Consider the following 19,047-nt stretch of genomic DNA (forward strand, 5'->3'; position numbering starts at 1 on the left):
TTATCCCATTTTATGGACTTTTAAAAATTGAAAAACTGGGCCGGGTGTGGTGGCTCATGCCTGTAATCACAGCACTTTGGGAGGCCAAGGCGGGTGGATCGCCTGAGGTCAGGAGTTCAAGACTAGCCTGGCCAACATGGTAAAACCCTCCACTAAAAATACAAAAATTAGCTGAGTGTGGTGGCATGTGCCTGTAATCCCAGGTACCCGGGAGGCTGAGGCCGGAGAATTGCCTGAACCCGGGAGGCAGAGGCTGCATTGAGCCAAGATCATGCCACTGCACTCCAGCCTGGGCAACAGAGCAAGACTCTGTCTAAAAAAAAAAAAAAAAAAAAATTGAAAAACTGGAGAGGCTAAATGGTTGCACATTTTTTAAGACAGACAGGCCTTAAACTTTGGCTTTGGAGTGAACAAAGTTAATCATGGTTAATTCTATAAATTGGACTTCATAGGTATTTTCTTCTTATAGACATAAATGAACTAAATTAGTCATTACAAAGCCATAATTTAATGGGGGCTTAGGATGCCCCTTTACTCTCACAGATCCAAGGAGCAGCTTTTGGAGTGGTCTTCATTTAGACTGTGAGACGTGACTGTAATAATCCTGCAGTTCTGGACATACAGCTGGGGAGTGTGGCTCTGGATGTCTTCTATCTTTCCTTTATTTTCTGCCAGGAGATAATAACAGCAAGTGGGTGAAGCACTGGGTAAAAGGTGGATATTATTATTACCACAATCTGGAGACCCAGGAAGGAGGATGGGACGAACCCCCAAATTTTGTGCAAAATTCTATGCAGCTTTCTCGGGAGGAGATCCAGGTAGGTCACCTTTCTTCACATAGGAAGAAGCTGAGAGAAAGTGTTTTCAAGCTATAATATTAATTAAGAGGAACAGGGCATGTGGTCAGAAGCCCTAGACTAAAATTGAGGTTATGTAATGAGCTGTTTTGGGATAATCTTTTTGTAGTAGTTGGGGGAGCGACTAAGGCCTGAATTTGTAAAACATCTGAATTATACAATTAAGTGATATAAACCATGTGCTAAGAAAAGTTAGATGATCTATAAAAGAAAAATGAAAAGTTGCTGACTCCATTAAATGCAACTATTTTAATCTCTCTCAGTTTATATTTTCAGTCTCTCTTCTGAATGTTCCACAAATTATATTAGCTACAACCTGCAATTTCAAATAAAGTTAGCATTTTCATAGAGCTTTTAAAGTACTTTTTCATCTTCTGTGTCTTTGTGTCTTTGCTTATGCTGTTCCATTTAACAGTTTTGTTTGTTTGTTTGTTTTTTGGTTTTTTTTGAGACAGAGTCTCACTGTGTCACCTAGGCTGGAGTGCAGTGGTGCAGTCTCACCTCACTGCAACCTCCACCTCCCTGGGTTCAAGCTATTCTCCCGCCTCAGCCTCCCGAATACCTGGGATTACGGGCATGCACCACACCTGGCTAATTTTGTAATTTTAGTAGAGACGAGGTTTTGCCCTGTTGGCCAGGCTGGTCTTGAACTCCTGGCCTCTAGTGGTCCACCTGCCTCAGCCTCCCAAAGTACTGGGATTACAGGCGTGAGCCAGCGCACCCAGCCCATTCAACAGTTATTTGTTGAATACCTCAAATGTAGCAGGTACTCTCCTAAGGAATGGGATATAGTCATGAACCAAACAAAGTCTCTGCTGTCATGAGATGTCTCTCCCCTGCCATCTATACCTGTCAAAATTCTATCCTTCCCTTTGTACTGATTCTTGGTATAAAAAAAGAAAAAAATTCAGGCTGGGCGTGGTGGCTCACACCTGTAATCCCAGCATTTTGAGAGGCTAAGGCAAAAAGACTGCTTGAGCCCAGGAGTTGAAGACAAGCCTGGGCAACATGGTGAAACCTCATCTCTACAAAAAATACAAAAATTAGCTGGGCATAGTGGTGTGTGTGTGTGTGATTCCAGCTACTTTGGAGGATGAGGCGGAAGGATCAGTTGAGCCTGGGAGGTCAAGGCTGTAAATGAGCCATGATCACAGCACTGCACTCCAGCCTGGGCAACAGAGCAAGACCCTGTCTCAGAAAAAGTAATATTTAGTTTAAAAATTCAGTCCTCCAAGCACACCCGTCTCAAGTCACCTCCTCTATGAATCTTTTTAAAATTTCCTTACCTTACCCCCTTCATCTTCCTTTGAAGTTCCCAAAGAACTTGGTATTCATTCAGAATTTAATGTACTTGGATTTGAATTTTAGTCACATTTGTGCTTGTCTATGCCCCCTAGTAGTTTTTAAGGTGAGCTGCTAAGTTTGCAGTACTTTCTCAAAGGGGGAGTTACATTGTCATTGATGGACTGTTGAGGACTTTTAAGTTTTAATTTGGTGCTGCACTCCTGTTAATTAAACCAGAGTTGTTTAATGAATGTTAAAGGGGAGGAATATATACTGAGGGAAGATGCTCAGTAAGCTCCTGTAGGTCATGATTAGACATATTACTAATAGACATTCAAGATTCCTAGAGAAAAAGGACAGTAAAAGATTTTCAAAAGGTCATTTACTTCCCTTTGGCAATATTTCCCAAATCCTGTGTGGAACAAGTCAAAAATACACCTGTGGAAAAGGTGAAATAGTCCCTTTATTTAGGAGTTAACATCAGATGGGTGATTTCTACCTTGTGGTTAAAGTTCTCTTTATATGGTGGGTTACAGTCTCTTATCTTTCCAGTGTTTCATCTTCATTGCTAATGATTTCACAGGTGATGAAATTTAAATTCATTGAACTCTGTTCTGGGCATTGAGAAGATAGAAATATGTATCAGAGAGTCTCTACCTTCCAGTGTTTCACAGTGTTGTGAAAACAGCAGACACAAAACTGAGTACCGTGATGTAAGGCAGAGAGAGGTGGTGCTCTAATCACAGCACAATAAGGGAAGTCTTAAGGGAATTTTTCATTCTGTCCTGGAGTAACGTAGCATAGATAATATTTTAGCAGCTGAGAAAAAAAGAAAAGTCTGTTCTAGACAGAAAGGGAAAGTTAAGAATGACTTTGCTGAAGTTATAAAAAGGAAGTAGGAGAGAAAATAGAAAAGGAAAAAGCAGAGAGTACTGAAAGGACATGGACCCCTGAAGGAGAGATGAATGGTGTATTACCTGGCACGTGGTAGGAGTGGCAGGACAAGAGGCCCAGGTTGAAGCTTGAGGGCCTAATGTGCTGTGCTAAGGAATTCAGGGTACAACTTCTAGCAGAGTGATTTTTAACTCTTGTTAGTTCAGGGACACCTTTGAGAATCTTATTAACCTCCACAGAAACACTCATGTTTGAATAGTGTTTTGCATATATGGACCTAAGAATTTAAACAGGGAAGGGATGCTACCTCATTTTCAGCATGTGACCTGACCCCTTACCTCCCCTGCCAACAATAGTGGCCATCACATGTAGATCCTCCCACTCTCTACTCACCACTCTCTGTACTTTCAACTTACTTGGATTTTCACTGATTCCTTCTTCATTTTCTCTCCGGAGGAAACAGCTATCCTTTCTAAAGCTCATTATTTATCTTACTGCTTGATTTCATCCTCTCCCAGTTCCTTGCAGACCTTGTACTTTTTGTGCTCTTCCTCCATTGCTTGTCAGGATTTAATGTCTGTCTGAATCACCTGGGATCTTGTTAAAATGAAGGCTCTGATTCTAGTGCGAGGTCTGAGAAAATCTACATTTCTGACAAGCTTTCAGATGATGTTGATGCTGCTGGCCCAAGACCTGTATTTTAAGTAGCAGCTTACATACTTAAGTATCTTTATTTCCCACATCTTTGAAAAAATAATAATACAAAATTTTTTTAAAGCCCATGGAATTTCCCTGATCTGGCCTCACCTACATTCATACTCTTGCTAAAGCCCTTGAAAGTTAGTCTACTCGTCACTAATTAACTCTGTGTTACCATCCACTTCTTAGCTCACAGCAGTATGGTTTCCTGTCCAGCTTTTACTTAGTAAAACTCTTATTTTAGAATTCATCAATAACCTTTTAATTGCCAAATTCATTTCTGAGCACTTATCATATTTGACTTGTCAAAAGTCTCTTCCTCAAACCCTCAATTCCTTTGGCTTCTCCCATACAATTCTCTTCTGATTTTCCTACTTCTGAATGTTCCTTCTTAATCTCTCTTGCTACTTTCCTTTCTCTACCTCTGCTTGAATTATATGAAGATTCCATTGGCCCTCTTCTCTTCTCTTCTCTTCTCTTCTCTTCTCTTCTACACATTTTTCCTGAGTGATCTCTTTCAAGCCTGTGGCTCCAGCCCTTACCCTTGTGCTTGTGACTCCTAAATCTGTACCTCCAGACGTTAGCCCTTTTCCCCACCACCAGGCTTTTGCCCTTCCTTTTGCAGTCCAGAAGTCCAGCAGACACCTCAAACACAGTTTAACAGGAAAAAACCAGAGTCTGCAATAGTGTATAAAGTTGTATTTTTATCTCACATGAAATGATTCTGCAGTTCAGCAGTCCAGGGAAAATGTGGCTTCGTGGTATCATCTGTCCCAGGATCCTTCATCTTTGTGCTCTGTCATTCTTAGCATGTGGCTTCCATTCTCAAGGATCCTGTCCCAGGATCCTTCATCTTTGTGCTCTGTCATTCTTAGCATGTGGCTTCCATTCTCAAGGTCACCTTGTCACGTATAATGACAGTTTGGAGCTTTGACCATCAAGTTAGCAGTCCAAGCAGGAAGTAGGAAGAAGGGGAAGGAGAGCAAAAAAGATGTGCTGCCAGCTGTCTGTTTTTCTCAAGGAGCTTTCTCAAAGGTCTTGCCATACTACTACTGCTCACAGCGCATGACCTCGCTCTACCTCATGGAGTCTTTTTTTTTTTTGAGACAGAGTTTCTCTCTTGTTGCCCAGGCTGGAGTGCAATGGCACAATCTTGGCTCACCACAACTTCTGCCTCCCAGGTTCAAGCGATTCTCCTGCTTCAGCCTCCCGAGTAGCTGGGATTACAGGCATGCGCCACCACACCTGGCTAATTTTTGTATTTTTAGTAGAGACGGGGTTTCTCCATGTCGGTCAGGCTGGTCTCGAACTCCTGACCTCAGGTGATCCACCCACCTCAGCCTCCCAAAGTGCTGGGATTACAGGCGTGAGCCACCATGCCCAGCCACTCGTAGGGTCTTTTAAGTGCATACAGTGTTGCCCAGAAAAAAAAAAAATCGAGGCTCTGGTACCAAGGAGAAAGGAGAAGGTAGATGTTGGATAAGTAACTAGATGTTCCTAACCATTCTTACTGCTGCTGCCCTTGTTCAAGCCCGGGCCATCTCTCACTTGGATCACAATAGCAGCATTGTAATTCACCCACTTGGTTGAAGTCTCTTCTCACTCTAATCTGTCAGCTGTTTTCCTAATAGTATTGTTTTTCTAAAAATAATCTCCACCCTGGGCAATATAATGAGGACTCATCTCTACAAAAAATATTTTTTTAAAAAATTAAAATTAGCCAGGTGTGGTGGTACGCTTGTAGCCCCAGCTACTCAGGAGGTGAGGTGGGAGGATTGCTTGAGCCCAGGAATTTGAGGCTGCAGCGAGCTGAGATTGTACCACTGCACTCCAGCCTGGATGACAGAACGAAACCTCGTCTCTAAAATAAATAATAAACATCTGATTGTTTTATTCCTTTGCTTGACAAAGTTTCCTGGCTCTCCAGTATCTTTAGTAACAGTCCAAACCCTCTAGGCTACTTTTCAAGACCATTTGCAATCTGCCTGGAGAAGCAATTTTCAGTCCTCACCTCTGGTCTCTCCCCCTGAGATGTCCTGCATTGTAACATTCTAGGGGTCCCTTGGTACTTGGCACACAGCCCTGTTGGGTACCTGTCACTCTATTCTTGTCTGCAGTGACCCCAGATCAGCCAGCACAGTGCCCAGCCTAGTCCGTGTTGGATAGGTGGATAAGTGAGATGACATATGAAGTAAAAGAAGATCAAGTTTTTGTTTATGAAATGTTTTCTAGGTGGGAGGACGCATGTGAGAACAACCTGGTCCTAAAAAACAGACCTGAGGGCTTTATTCCTGTTGTGTAGCTAATGATCTAGTATAGACTTAGGAAGCAGGAGGTGTTAGCTTGTGTGCTGTGGATGATACTTCGTGAAAACCTGCATCCGTTCTTGCCTGTGAATGTCTTTGAATGTGACCACTGCTTTTTCAGAGTTCTATCTCTGGGGTGACTGCTGCATATAACCGAGAACAGCTGTGGCTGGCCAATGAAGGCCTGATCACCAGGCTGCAGGCTCGCTGCCGTGGATACTTAGTTCGACAGGAATTCCGATCCAGGATGAATTTCCTGAAGAAACAAATCCCTGCCATCACCTGCATTCAGGTATTTCAGAACCTATCACACAGACAGCAAGCGGGCATCTAGAGCAGGGGTAATAAACGGTCAGCTGTCACCATTGACTGTCTGAGTGTGTTTTTTGAGTGCTGGACTCTTAGTCTTCTCTTTCCTTTGACAGGTACCTCCTCTTTACTACCATATAACCGTAGTGTGCCTACAGGTGTTTAATGCTGGCACTATGGCAGTTCTTGGGTACCTCTTCCTCTCTTCTTCTAAGACTGTACCTTTCTGTAAGATTTGAACCTTGAGGGAAACAACTGTGGTTTTGCTTCAATGATAAGGTAGCACAATGTCCTGGAAAGAATTCTGAGTTAGGAATGATGGCTGCACTGCTGCCAGACAGTGGTGAATCTCCAAGTCTGTGTCCCCATCTGTAAAAGGGGAATGCCCCATTGTATCTTATCTTCCTCGCCTGATTTGTTGTAAGAAGCCAGTAAATGAATCTGTATGGCTGCACTGTAAAAGGTGTGCAGGGCTGTGCTGACGTTGGGGAAGTACAATGTAGCCGTCGTGTTCTTCCAGTGGAGGGATGGCCCGTGCCCTTGTTCCCCTGTCACTGCTGAAAGTGGTCCTTCCTAAAACTTCATCATGAAATTGCACTTGGATCATGTATCAAGATGAAAGTTTTTTTTTTTTAACTTCCATTGATGCTTGGGAAGTAATATGTCTTCTGTAACATTTGATTGTTTCAGTCGCAGTGGAGAGGATACAAGCAGAAGAAGGCATATCAAGATCGGTTAGCTTACCTGCATTCCCACAAAGATGAAGTTGTAAAGGTATGGCAGCCTGAGCAGGGTTTCTCCATGAGGGGCACAGGTATAACACGTGTTGAGATGAAGGACTCTTCTAATTTCCAGGATCCCTTTTCCACAGATTCAGTCCCTGGCAAGGATGCACCAAGCTCGAAAGCGCTATCGAGATCGCCTGCAGTACTTCCGGGACCACGTAAGCACCCTTGGATCATATAGGCCATTAGGAGCAATTTTGCCATATTTTTGGTAGACAGATGAACAGAGAAATTTCTTCTTTTTTATTCCTTAGATAAATGACATTATCAAAATCCAGGCTTTTATTCGGGCAAACAAAGCTCGGGATGACTACAAGACTCTCAGTGAGTAACTGGCTCTGCGTGAAGAGTTGAGGCAGTGGCTGGGAGCCACCAAGTTCAGGGTGTTCTCCACAGACCTCTTTTGTTATCCTGAAGGCAAGGCTTGGGGAAGAGGGTGTGACCTGTGACATAAGCCCCTTTGCTAACATGTGACTAGGTGTCTTGTTGGCTTGTTGCATTAACCTTTATCATAACATAGCAATAGCCTGACACAGAAGACTGCACCTGATAGTTGTCTTAGCACATCTCAAAATTAAATGTGTGTGAATAGAACTACTTTTTCAAGACAATGCTATCTCCTGAGACGTAGTACTTTTTCTGCTAACTCCATTCTTTGATGCATACTTTCTGTCAGTCAATGCTGAGGATCCTCCTATGGTTGTGGTCCGAAAATTTGTCCACCTGCTGGACCAAAGTGACCAGGATTTTCAGGAGGAGCTTGACCTTATGAAGATGCGGGAAGAGGTTATCACCCTCATTCGTTCTAACCAGCAGCTGGAGAATGACCTCAATCTCATGGATATCAAAATTGGACTGCTAGTGAAAAATAAGATTACATTGCAGGTATGGCCCAGTGCCAGCGGGGGCCTTGGAACACTTCATCCTGTTTTGTAACCCCTGCATTCCCCTTTCTGACTGGTGGGGAGGATGGAGGCTGACTTTCTTCTCAGCTACTGCCATAAGAGCTTTTTTTTTTCTTTTGACTGAGTCTCACTCTGTTGCCCAGGTTGTAGTGCGATGTGATCTCAGCTCACTGCAACCTCTGCCTTCCAGGTTCAAGCAATTCTCCGCCCTCAGCCTCCTAAGTAGCTGGGATTACAGGCACGTGACACTATACCTGGCTAATGTTTTTTGTTTTTTGGCTTTTTTTTTTTTTTTTCTGACGGAGTTTCCCTCTTGTCGCTCAGGCTGGAGTGCAGTGGCGTGATCTTGGCTCACTGCACTCTCTGCCTCGCAGGTTCAGCGATTCTCCTGCCTCAGCCTCCCAAGTAGCTGGGATTACAGGTGCATGCCACTACACCCTGCTAATTTTTGTATTTTTAGTGGAGATGGCGTTTCGCCATGTTGGCCAGGCTGGTCTTGAAGTCCTGACCTCAGTTGATCCACCCGCCTCAGCCTCCCAAAGTGCTGGGATTACAGGCGTGAGCCACGACACCCAGCTTTTTTGCATTTTTAGTAGAGACGGGGTTTCACCATATAGGCCAGGCTGGTCTGGAACTCCTGGCCTCAAGTGACTGATCCACTCACCTTGGCTTCCCAAAGTGCTGGGATTACAGGCATGAGCCACCGTGCCCAGCCATCATAAGCTTTTTAAGAAGTTATGTAAGACAGGTCAGGCATGATGGTTCACACCTATAATCCCAGCACTTTGGGAGGCCGAGGAGGGTGGATCACTTGAAGCCAGGAGTTTGAGACCAGCCAGGCCAACATGGTGAAACCCTGTCTCTACTAAAAATACAAAAAATTAGCTGGACATGGTAGTACATGCCTGTAATTTCAGCTACTCAGGAGGCTGAGGTGGAAGAATCGCTTGAACCTGGGAGGCAGAGGTTGCAGTGAGCCAAGATGGCACCACTGCACTCCGGACTGGGTGACAGAGTGAAACTCTATCTCCAAAAAAAAAAAAAAATTATTTAAGACATAAAACAACTTAATAGACAAAATTTTGATAGAGAAGATAAATGTCTTCCCCTAATTTCACCTACCCCAGTCATTTTGTATCTTACATTCTTACTTCATATTAAAGGATAAGACTCTTTCTTTATGATAAGTAGTCATAATTTTTTTTTTTATTTTCTTTTTTGAAACAGTGTTTCCCTCTGTACCCCAGGCTGGAGTGCAGTGGCATGATCATGACTCACTGCAACCTCGACCTCCTAGGCTCAAGTGATTCTCCCGCTTCAGCCTCTCAAGTAGCCAGGACGACAGGTGCACGCTACCACGTCTGGCAAATTATATTTTTATAAGAGATAGGGTATCTTTGTATTGCCCAGGCTGGTATCAGACTCCTGGGCTCGAGTGATCCTCTTGCCTCAGCCTCCCAAAGTGCTGGGATTACAGGTGTGAGCCGCTGCACCCAGCCGTAAATATTATTTTTAGCAGTAGCATAATAGATTTTTAGAAGATATACTATGATTTACCTCTTTTTCCCCTAGTATTTGACATTTAGGTTGTTTTCCAAGCGTTTATTATAAATGACATTGTAATTAATGTTTCTGTATATATGTAGCTTTTATTGTATTTAAGACTTATTTTTATAATAGATTGCTAGAAGTTGGTTTCCCAATTCAGTGGACATTCTTATGGCTCAGATTCTTTGTTGGAACATAGGAATGGATTTGACTGGTGTACTGAAAACAGGATAAAGTGTAGTGGTTTTTAAATATTCAGTGGGAATCTGCCAGTGCAGTAGACCTTCTTGTGAGTTTGCACGTGCTACAAAACCTTTCCTCAATGCCCAGAGGTTCATCTTTGAAAGCTTTCTGATCTATTTATTGGTTTTTGTTTATAGGATGTGGTTTCCCACAGTAAAAAACTTACCAAAAAAAATAAGGAACAGTTGTCTGACATGATGATGATAAATAAACAGAAGGGAGGTCTCAAGGCTTTGAGCAAGGAGAAGAGAGAGAAGTTGGAAGCTTACCAGCACCTGTTTTATTTATTGCAAGTAAGTGGCTCCTGGAATCAGTGTTATAAAAATTTAGTGAATTTATTTTTCCACAAGAAAGCCTTACCATCGATCTTTCTGGAAGTATTTTTGACTTCCACTGAGGGGTGAGTGACGGGCACTGTAACATGTTAATTTATTAATTTTTTCTCATATGTATTGTAGTCCTTCAATTTTAAATAATTGAATATATCTTGCCAGCCTTTATATAACCTACAAATGACTTATCTCTTGGTTTTATTTCAGACCAATCCCACCTATCTGGCCAAGCTAATTTTTCAGATGCCCCAGAACAAGTCCACCAAGTTCATGGACTCTGTAATCTTCACACTCTACAACTACGCGTCCAACCAGCGAGAGGAGTACCTGCTCCTGCGGCTCTTTAAGACAGCGCTCCAAGAGGAAATCAAGTATGAACAGATTTCCTCAGGGCACAGGCCCCTTCCCACTATCACAGGGGCTCCCAGTTGGAGGTTGATGCCTTCCTGATCTTTTCTTGATCTCAATTAAGTTATGGAAAATACTTACTCTAAAGAAGCATCTAATTTTTAAATAACTGATATAAAATCTTGCTGCTTCTAGGGAAGGGATAAATTAACTTCAGGAACATTCTGTATTAAGGTATAATTTCAAAAAGTAATCTGAACAGAAATATTTCACATTTTTGTCTAGTAGCGGACCCAGTCATGACCATGATTGAGCGTGCAGCTGCAGGAACGTTCTGTGAGGGCCGGGGAATGTTTGGAGAGAAACTGTTTCAGGGAGATAGGATCTTTAAGCAGGAAGGATCTTTTAAGTTGATGGATTTTGTGACAAGTTTAAATTTTTATCTGATGTTTTATAGGTCGAAGGTAGATCAGATTCAAGAGATTGTGACAGGAAATCCTACGGTTATTAAAATGGTTGTAAGTTTCAACCGTGGTGCCCGTGGCCAGAATGCCCTGAGACAGATCTTGGCCCCAGTCGTGAAGGAAATTATGGATGACAAATCTCTCAACATCAAAACTGACCCTGTGGATATTTACAAATCTTGGGTTAATCAGATGGAGTCTCAGACAGGAGAGGCAAGGTATGTTAACCATAATAACACTTTTCTTTCATATTGTTATATTCTTTCCCTCTTTTTTCCCCTCTCTTTATTTATAAACTAATATTAGTTCAAATAGTTTTTCTTTTCTTTTCTTTTTTTTTTTTGAGACAGAGTTTCACTCTTGTCGTCCAGGCTGGAGTACAGTGGCATAATCTCAGCTCACTGCAGCCTCCACCTCCCAGGTCTAAGCGATTCTCATGCCCCAGCCTCCCGAGTAGCTGGGATTACAGTTGCGCGCTACCACACCTGTCTAATTTTTGTATTTTTAGTAGAGACAGGGTTTCACCATGTTGGCCAGACTGGTCTTGAACTCCTGACCTCAGGCAATCCATCTGCCTCGGCCTCCCAAAGTGCTGGGATTACAGCTGTGAGCCACCACACCAAGCCTCAAATAGTTTTTCTTTAGAAAACTGTGCTTTCTAAGTTGTTGACCTAGTAATAAATTCACTTATTTAGCAAATATTTATTGAGTATTACTGTGTGCCAGGCATTGTGTTAGAGATGTGTACAGTAATGCAATAATGAGTGAAACAGACATGCTCCCTGCCCTCTCTTCATAGTTCATTGGGTGGAAGAGACACCAACCAGGTACATAAAAATAAAAGCATAATTAAACATTGAAGAAAGTTTTATGAAGTTTTATGTAGGGTTCTTTAATGGAGACTTTATAAGAGGGAGCTAACATAAGGTGGTTAGGGAAAGCCTATCCCAGAAGATAAAATTTCATTTAGCTGAGGCCCAAAGGCTAAGATGAACCCAGCCTTAATAAGAGCTAGGTGCGGAGTATTCATGTCTGAACATTAAGCTGGAGGGTGTAGGACTTAAATGGACCCTGGCATAACTAGGGATACAGTTGAATGAGAAGGTTCATATAGATTGGGTGAGATCACTGTGTTTCATTAAAGGAAAAAGAAAATGGTGTGAAGTGAGCTGCCCTGAAATATCGTGAGTTGGGCTAATTAAATTAACATATTACAGGAGATAACTGAGCCAGGGCCATAGCGTAACCACCAACGTTCATTTGTCTGAAGCAAAAGTGTGCCAGTCAAATATTGGTAATGCTGGGGAAAGGGAATTCAGAATGCCAAAACGTTTCTGGTTTTATTTGTCTTGGGTGAGGACCCAGAGGGGTGGGAGATGGAGGTGTGAGCAGCATGGTCTGTTGTGGTTTTTTCTTGCTGTGGAGTAGAGTTAGATCATGCATGAAGCTCTCTGGGCATAGGTGGAGTAGCAGCTCTCCACACCATTGCTATTCAAAGTGTGGTTTGCACACCAGTAATGGAAAATCATCTGTGCACACTGTTTAGTTCAACTGATACTTTTTTTTCATAGCAAGATTTTCTTAATGAAGGAAGCAATGTATTGATTTACATTCTGACTCATTGTCTTTATCTTGTCTTTGATCAGTTTGTAGACTGGCATTGGTCCACACTTTGAATAACACTATTCTACATCATTCTACTTTCCATGTACCTGGATGCCAGGCAAACGGAGTTTTACGCTGGGTGGAGAACCAAACATTCTGCTGACTCCTTGAAAGGGCTTATCTCGCCAGGCATGGTAGCTCACGCCTGTAATCCCAGCTCTTTGGGAGGCTGAGGTGGGAGGATTGCTTGAGCTCAGGAGTTTGAGACCAGCCTGGGCAACATAGGGATACCTTGTCCCTACTTTAAAAAAAAAAAAAAAAAAAAATTAGCTGGGTGTGGTTGTGCACACCTGTAGTTCCATCTATTCCAGAGGCTGAGGCAGGAGGATCGGTTGAGCATGGGAGGTTGAGGCTGCAGTGTGCCTTGATGGCGCCACTGTACTCCATCCTGGTTGACAAAGAAAGAAAGGGCGTTTCCTTATTAGGAATCATTTGGCATCTCATTGGTTCTCAGTACCATGTAGGTCTGTTATCAGGACTCAGATCATTGCAAAAGTCTTTTTAATTTTTTTGCCTGCATACCTGAGGCCCACATCTAGGAATGTGGTCAGCCAAGTGCAATACTCGTCTGGGAAGTTTTGCCTGCAACCCAGGGCATTCCTTGCCGATAGCCCCATGTACACTGGCTCCGGGCTTCTCAGTTATTTCCTCTGATGGTCCATGAGTCAGTCATTTTTAGATCCAAAGCCCGCTGGACATTTCAGGATTGGTTTTCTTGTGGGTACCTATAAGAAACTGGTGTCTTATTTTGCCTTTCATAAAATGGAAATTGAGCCGGGCATGGTGGCATGCACCAGTAGTCCCAGTTGCTCAGGAGGCCAAGACAGGAAGATTGCTTGAGCCCAGGAGTTTGAGCACTGCCTGGGCAACATAGACCCCATATCTAAAAAAAAAAAAAAAAGGAAATTGATTCGAACTCTTTTTAAGATACCAGTGACTGTGAGGTATGGTGGTGTGGTGGGGATCTGTCCTGCAGGTAAGCGTCACAGGTCCCTTAGCTTTCTTCTTTTACTTCAGCCACCATACACGTAGCAAACTGGAATCTTGTCACCTCTTGGGAATGTTCTTTCCTAAAATCTCAAAGTTAATGTTCTGTTCTATCACCAATGTTTTTTAGCATATTGATTCTCTTGCTGGTTACTACTTTTAAAACTCATATAAATAATAAAATATACAATAGTCTTTATTATTAAGTTCCATGTATTTATTTATTTCTCATAGAATGTTTCTGTTGATTTTTGCAGAATTCTTGTGTTCATAGTCTACCTATTTTAATTTAGCCATGCTATGACAAATGAAGAGGGGTATCCCTATCTACTTGTATTTTTCTTTTTGTTGTTGTTGTTGAGACAGAGTCTTGTTCTGTTCCTCAGGCTGGAGTGCAATGGTGTAATCTCAGCTCACTGCAACCTCTGCCTCCCTGGTTCAAGTGATTCTGCTGCCTCAGCCTCCCGAATAGCTGGGATTACAGGCATGCGCCACAACGCCTGGCTAATTTTTGTATTTATAGTAAAGATGGGGTTTCTCCACGTTGGCCAGGCTGGTCTCAAACTCCTGACCTCAGGTGATCCACCCGCCTCGGCCTCCCAAAGTGCTAGGATGACAGGCGTGAGCCACCACACCCAGCCTCTACTTGTATTTTCTAAGTCTGCCATAACAAATCACCTCCAATTGGGTGGCTTAAAACAACCAAAAGTCATTGTCTCACAATTGTGGAGGCCAGAAATCTGAAACCATTATTATGAAGTCGAGGTGCTGGAAGAGCCACGCTCCCTGCAGAGGCTCTAGTGGAAACTCTGTTTCTTGACTCTTAGAGCTTGTGGTGACTGTTGACATCCCTCAACTTGTGGCTGTGTGGTTCCAACCTCTGCCTTTGTGGTCACATTTCCTTCTCTTCCCCTTCTGAGTGTACCAAAGCTCTCTCTGCCTCTTTTTTTTTTTTTTTTTAAGACAAGGTCTTGCTCAAGCAATCCTCCCACCTCAGCCTTCCTAGTAGCTGGGAATGCTAGCATGTGCTGCTGTGCCTGGCATAGCACTCCTATCTTTGAAGACCTCCTTCTGGTTTCTAACAAAGTCCAGATTTGTCAGTATCATATGCAGGGTCTGTCATGGCCTGCTCCCTGTCTGCTTTTCCACTCTCATTTCTCCTGTTTCCCCTTCCTTCCTAGAAGACTCTTCCTCTCCTGTTTTCCTGAGTTCAAGCATCCCTTCCTTTTGGAAGCTTTCCTTGCTTTTTCCATTCTGAGTTGAAGCCCTTTGCCTGTGGTCCTGTAGCACTTTTGGTGAACTGATTTACAGCACAATAGGTTTATAATCATCTGTTTGCGTGTCGCTCCCACCAGACTGTAAAAGACTGAAGAGAAGGTATCATGTCTTGGATAACTTTTATTCCCAATTGCCTATTATTGTGCCTGGCACACAATTCAGGCACCTGATTCACAGTTAAAAACCTGAGTTCAGATTCTAGACTTATCACTTACCAGCCCTGTGAGGATGAGCTTAAGCTATCTAATATTTCTGGGTCTTTCAGTTTATGAAAGATAAGACACTTGCTTCAGGCTGTTCCTGGCTGTTAGTCTAACATAGTTGGGTATAATTTCTGTCTTCCCAGCAAACTGCCCTATGATGTGACCCCTGAGCAGGCGCTAGCTCATGAAGAGGTGAAGACACGACTAGACAGCTCCATCAGGAACATGCGGGCTGTGACAGACAAGTTTCTCTCAGCCATTGTCAGCTCTGTGGACAAAATCCCGTGAGTGCCATCAGTTGTCATGACACCCAGTAGAACCCAGCACTAAGTGCCTTTCTGCTCCTTGGCCCTTCTCACTAAGTTTTGTCCATCCCGCAGTTATGGGATGCGCTTCATTGCCAAAGTGCTGAAGGACTCGTTGCATGAGAAGTTCCCTGATGCTGGTGAGGATGAGCTGCTGAAGGTAAGAATCTCATAGCCGGCAGACTCCTGCCCTTTGAGGACAAAGCAATAAAACCAGGGCTGACCATAGATCATTACTGACTGCCTAAGTGTAGGTTCTGGCAGTAGCTTACCATTGATTGTGAGCTTTTGAAAGCAGTTGTAATTGGTAAATGGTACCTCTCTTAGGATGAAACACTTCCTATAGTTTGGCGCACAAACATCAAACAAGTAGAAAGATGGATTTTTCCTGTTTTCAGATGAGTTTCTTTGAGTCCTATCTTTTCCCTTTAGTATTGTTCCCTCTGCTGGTGATCTGGCGAATAGTAGCGGCACAATTGTTTCTGCTAAGGCTGTTGCTGATAACTCTTTCTTACTCAGCTATGCTCTTCTCTTTTCTTTTTTTTTAATCTGAATGCTTTTTTCTTCTCTCTCCTAGTTCTGTGCTTTCCTACAGTGAGGCCTCGATTCTAGACTTTCTGTTCAGGTGAATTAATTTTATTTCTTCTGAATGAAACTCTAGGGGAAATGCTGTGACTGTCCCTGAATTCTTCTGTGGAAGAGATGTGTGTTAAGTGAATTTAATTTCAGAGGCATGAACTTGGCCTTTGAAGTCTGCAGCATGAGAATGTTGGGAGGTGGGGTTACTCTATGCTGATTGGGTCATGTTAAGGAATTTAGCTATGTTTGTTAGCTTTTTATAAGGAAAGCCCATCTACATGAAAGTACCAAGTGCATGTGGGTGACAGCAACCTTATTTGCTACCATGATATGTGAACAAAAGATGCCCTGAGATACTTAATAACAGACTTTAAGTGTGTCATTTTTACCTTCTGAATCTGCTCTTTCATTAACTACTGGCAGTAGTTTTCAGTTCTGTTCTCATTGTTTTCCTGTATTGAACAAAGGGATATTTCATTTAGTTCCAGGCCATGAGCGAGTGTGTATGTGTGCATGCATGCATGTGTATATGTATTTTTTCTTTATTTTTTCCTCATAGGACTGCATTTTCTGCTTTTCTTTGCTAGCAAAGTCATTTATGGCTTCCTTGGTGGTATGTCTTTTAATACCCATCTTTCTGTTTCGTCTGTTCCAGATTATTGGTAACTTGCTTTATTATCGATACATGAATCCAGCCATTGTTGCTCCTGATGCCTTTGACATCATTGACCTGTCAGCAGGAGGCCAGCTTACCACAGACCAACGCCGAAATCTGGGCTCCATTGCAAAAATGCTTCAGCATGCTGCTTCCAATAAGATGTTTCTGGGAGATAATGCCCACTTAAGCATCATTAATGAGTATCTTTCCCAGTCCTACCAGAAATTCAGGTAAGGGGAAAGGCACAAGTGCTTAAGAGAGTCTGTGGATGTATTTTTATTGTTGAGGGGAAAAATAAGATTAAAAACCACCTCTCACTTTCCCCGGACTGCCATATTGTAGAAGACATGTTTGATGTGCCCAGGACTCCAGAAGATGATCCATTTACTTTGAAGAGAATTTTCATATGAAATAGATAGTAGTTAACACTTAGGAAATAGATAGTAGTTAACATAAAAGTAATGATGATTATGCATTTAGTACATGTTACCTTGTAATCAGAGAAGAGTTGGAGAATGCTTTTAATTTTTGTAAATTAACATCTAGTTTTGAATTCAGTGCTTCAGAGCACTGTCTTAGAGATAGAATTGGTTCTCCTAATGGTGTCTGGAAACTTAAATCATGGTGCAATGGTTCTCATGGGTAAAACTAAATCTACAAACTAGGTGGAGAAAGAAGTTATTCGAACTGCTATCCCAAGGTTGTCAAGCACAGCAAACACACAGCACTTTCTCTTGAAGTAACTGTTGACTGGCTTCTGTTTGCACTCATTGTGTGAGAGGTTTGTGAAATGTCCTCTTGCCAACTTCATGTGTATGTCCCTTTTTGGGGGGCTGCCTCCTGTGCTTATTTCAGACGGTTTTTCCAAACTGCTTGTGATGTCCCAGAGCTTCAGGATAAATTTAATGTGGATGAGTACTCTGATTTAGTAACCCTCACCAAACCAGTAATCTACATTTCCATTGGTGAAATCATCAACACCCACACTGTAAGTATTTTTCTTTAATTACTTAATTTCATTGTCCTTAATTATTATCCCTGGCTGCTGCTTATCATCTGTGGTAGCCAGGTGTCTAACCTTCCTGTGATCTAACTGACAGTGCATCTCCTTGATGTCTCTTTTTTTGCTTGTTATTCTTTTTTGTTTATTTATTTATTTATTTTTTGAGACAGAGTCTCACTGTGTCACCCAGGCTGGAGTGCAGTGGCGCGATCTCGGCTCACTGCAAGCTCCACCTCCTGGGTTCACACCATTCTCCTGCCTCAGCCTCCCGAGTAGCTGGGACTACAGGCACCCGCCACCGTGTGTGGCTAAATTTTTTGAATTTTTAGTAGAGACGGGGTTTCACTGTGTTAGCCAGCATGGTGTCGACATCCTGACCTCATGATCTGCCCACCTCGGCCTCCCAAAGTGCTGGGATTACAGGCGTGAGCCACCACGCCTGGCCTTTTGCTTGTTATTCTTAACAGTATCTACTGCTAAGTTTCTAAAAGGTCTTCCCAGGCCACCTACATCAGAATCCTATGGGCTGATAGTTAAAAATGAAGTTTCCTGGACACCGCCCCAGGCCTACTGAATCAGAATCCCACTAAATTGATCTATTGCCTTAATAAAATAGTGCTTTTACTCTTCTTTCTTTTTATCCTAGCCTTCTGCGTTATTTTTCTAACATGATCTAGAATACTAGCTTTCTCTGTGTAGCCTTGGAGTGGATTTTTCCCTTGGAAGCTGGAGCTCCATGTTTCTTCAGATTTTTCAAATCATTTTTTCCCCTCTGGGGACATGGACATGTAAAACAGGAACAAGGACATATGTAAAAATGTAAATGAAATTTCAGGTTACTGTCATTTCTGAGGGCATCACTGGAGATAATGGCACCTAGAAGACCTTGTTGAGTGCCCCTACAATAATTATAACATTGATTTGGTATGCTTTTCTCTGAATTAAATCATGTCATACACTGGAAACATTAAGTAAAAGTCTGCATGTGACTTATTTGAACTGGCAGTAGGGTACATTGATGACTTTGAGTATTGAACTTTGAGTTTCAATGTTTTGTGGGTTTTTTGTGTTTTGTTTTGTTTTGTTTTTTTGAGATGGAGTCTTCCTCTGTCACTCAGGCTGGAGTGCAATGGCGCAATCTTGGGTCACTGCAACCTCCGCCTACTGGGTTCAAGCAATTTTTCTGCATCAGCCTCCTTAGTAGCTGGGATTACAGGCGCACACCACCACGCCCAGCTAATTTTTGTATTTTTAGTGGAGACAGGGTTTCATCATGTTGTCCAGGCTGGTCTTGAACTCCTGACCTCAGGTGATCCACCCGCCTTGGCTTCCCAAAATGCTAGAATTACAGACGTGAGCCACTGTGCCCAGCCAGTGTTCTTTCTTACACAGGGC

The 19,047-nt window shown here is 42.7% G+C and overlaps 1 protein-coding gene across 1 annotated transcript in view; it reads left to right on the forward strand.

The window, feature by feature from the left end:
• Positions 1 to 19,047, forward strand: part of IQGAP1 (IQ motif containing GTPase activating protein 1) — a 113,745-nt gene that overhangs the window by 78,225 nt on the left and 16,473 nt on the right. Inside the window, exons 18-30 of the mRNA XM_054450655.2 lie at positions 676 to 818; positions 6,162 to 6,332; positions 7,040 to 7,123; positions 7,221 to 7,292; positions 7,389 to 7,458; positions 7,811 to 8,019; positions 9,968 to 10,123; positions 10,370 to 10,533; positions 10,968 to 11,192; positions 15,251 to 15,391; positions 15,488 to 15,572; positions 16,647 to 16,879; positions 17,505 to 17,637. Coding sequence (XP_054306630.1) covers positions 676 to 818; positions 6,162 to 6,332; positions 7,040 to 7,123; positions 7,221 to 7,292; positions 7,389 to 7,458; positions 7,811 to 8,019; positions 9,968 to 10,123; positions 10,370 to 10,533; positions 10,968 to 11,192; positions 15,251 to 15,391; positions 15,488 to 15,572; positions 16,647 to 16,879; positions 17,505 to 17,637 — 1,886 coding nt within the window. The remainder of the gene's footprint in view (positions 1 to 675; positions 819 to 6,161; positions 6,333 to 7,039; positions 7,124 to 7,220; positions 7,293 to 7,388; positions 7,459 to 7,810; positions 8,020 to 9,967; positions 10,124 to 10,369; positions 10,534 to 10,967; positions 11,193 to 15,250; positions 15,392 to 15,487; positions 15,573 to 16,646; positions 16,880 to 17,504; positions 17,638 to 19,047) is intronic.

The sequence above is a fragment of the Pongo pygmaeus genome, chromosome 16, assembly GCF_028885625.2.
Source record: "Pongo pygmaeus isolate AG05252 chromosome 16, NHGRI_mPonPyg2-v2.0_pri, whole genome shotgun sequence".
NCBI lineage: Eukaryota > Metazoa > Chordata > Mammalia > Primates > Hominidae > Pongo > Pongo pygmaeus.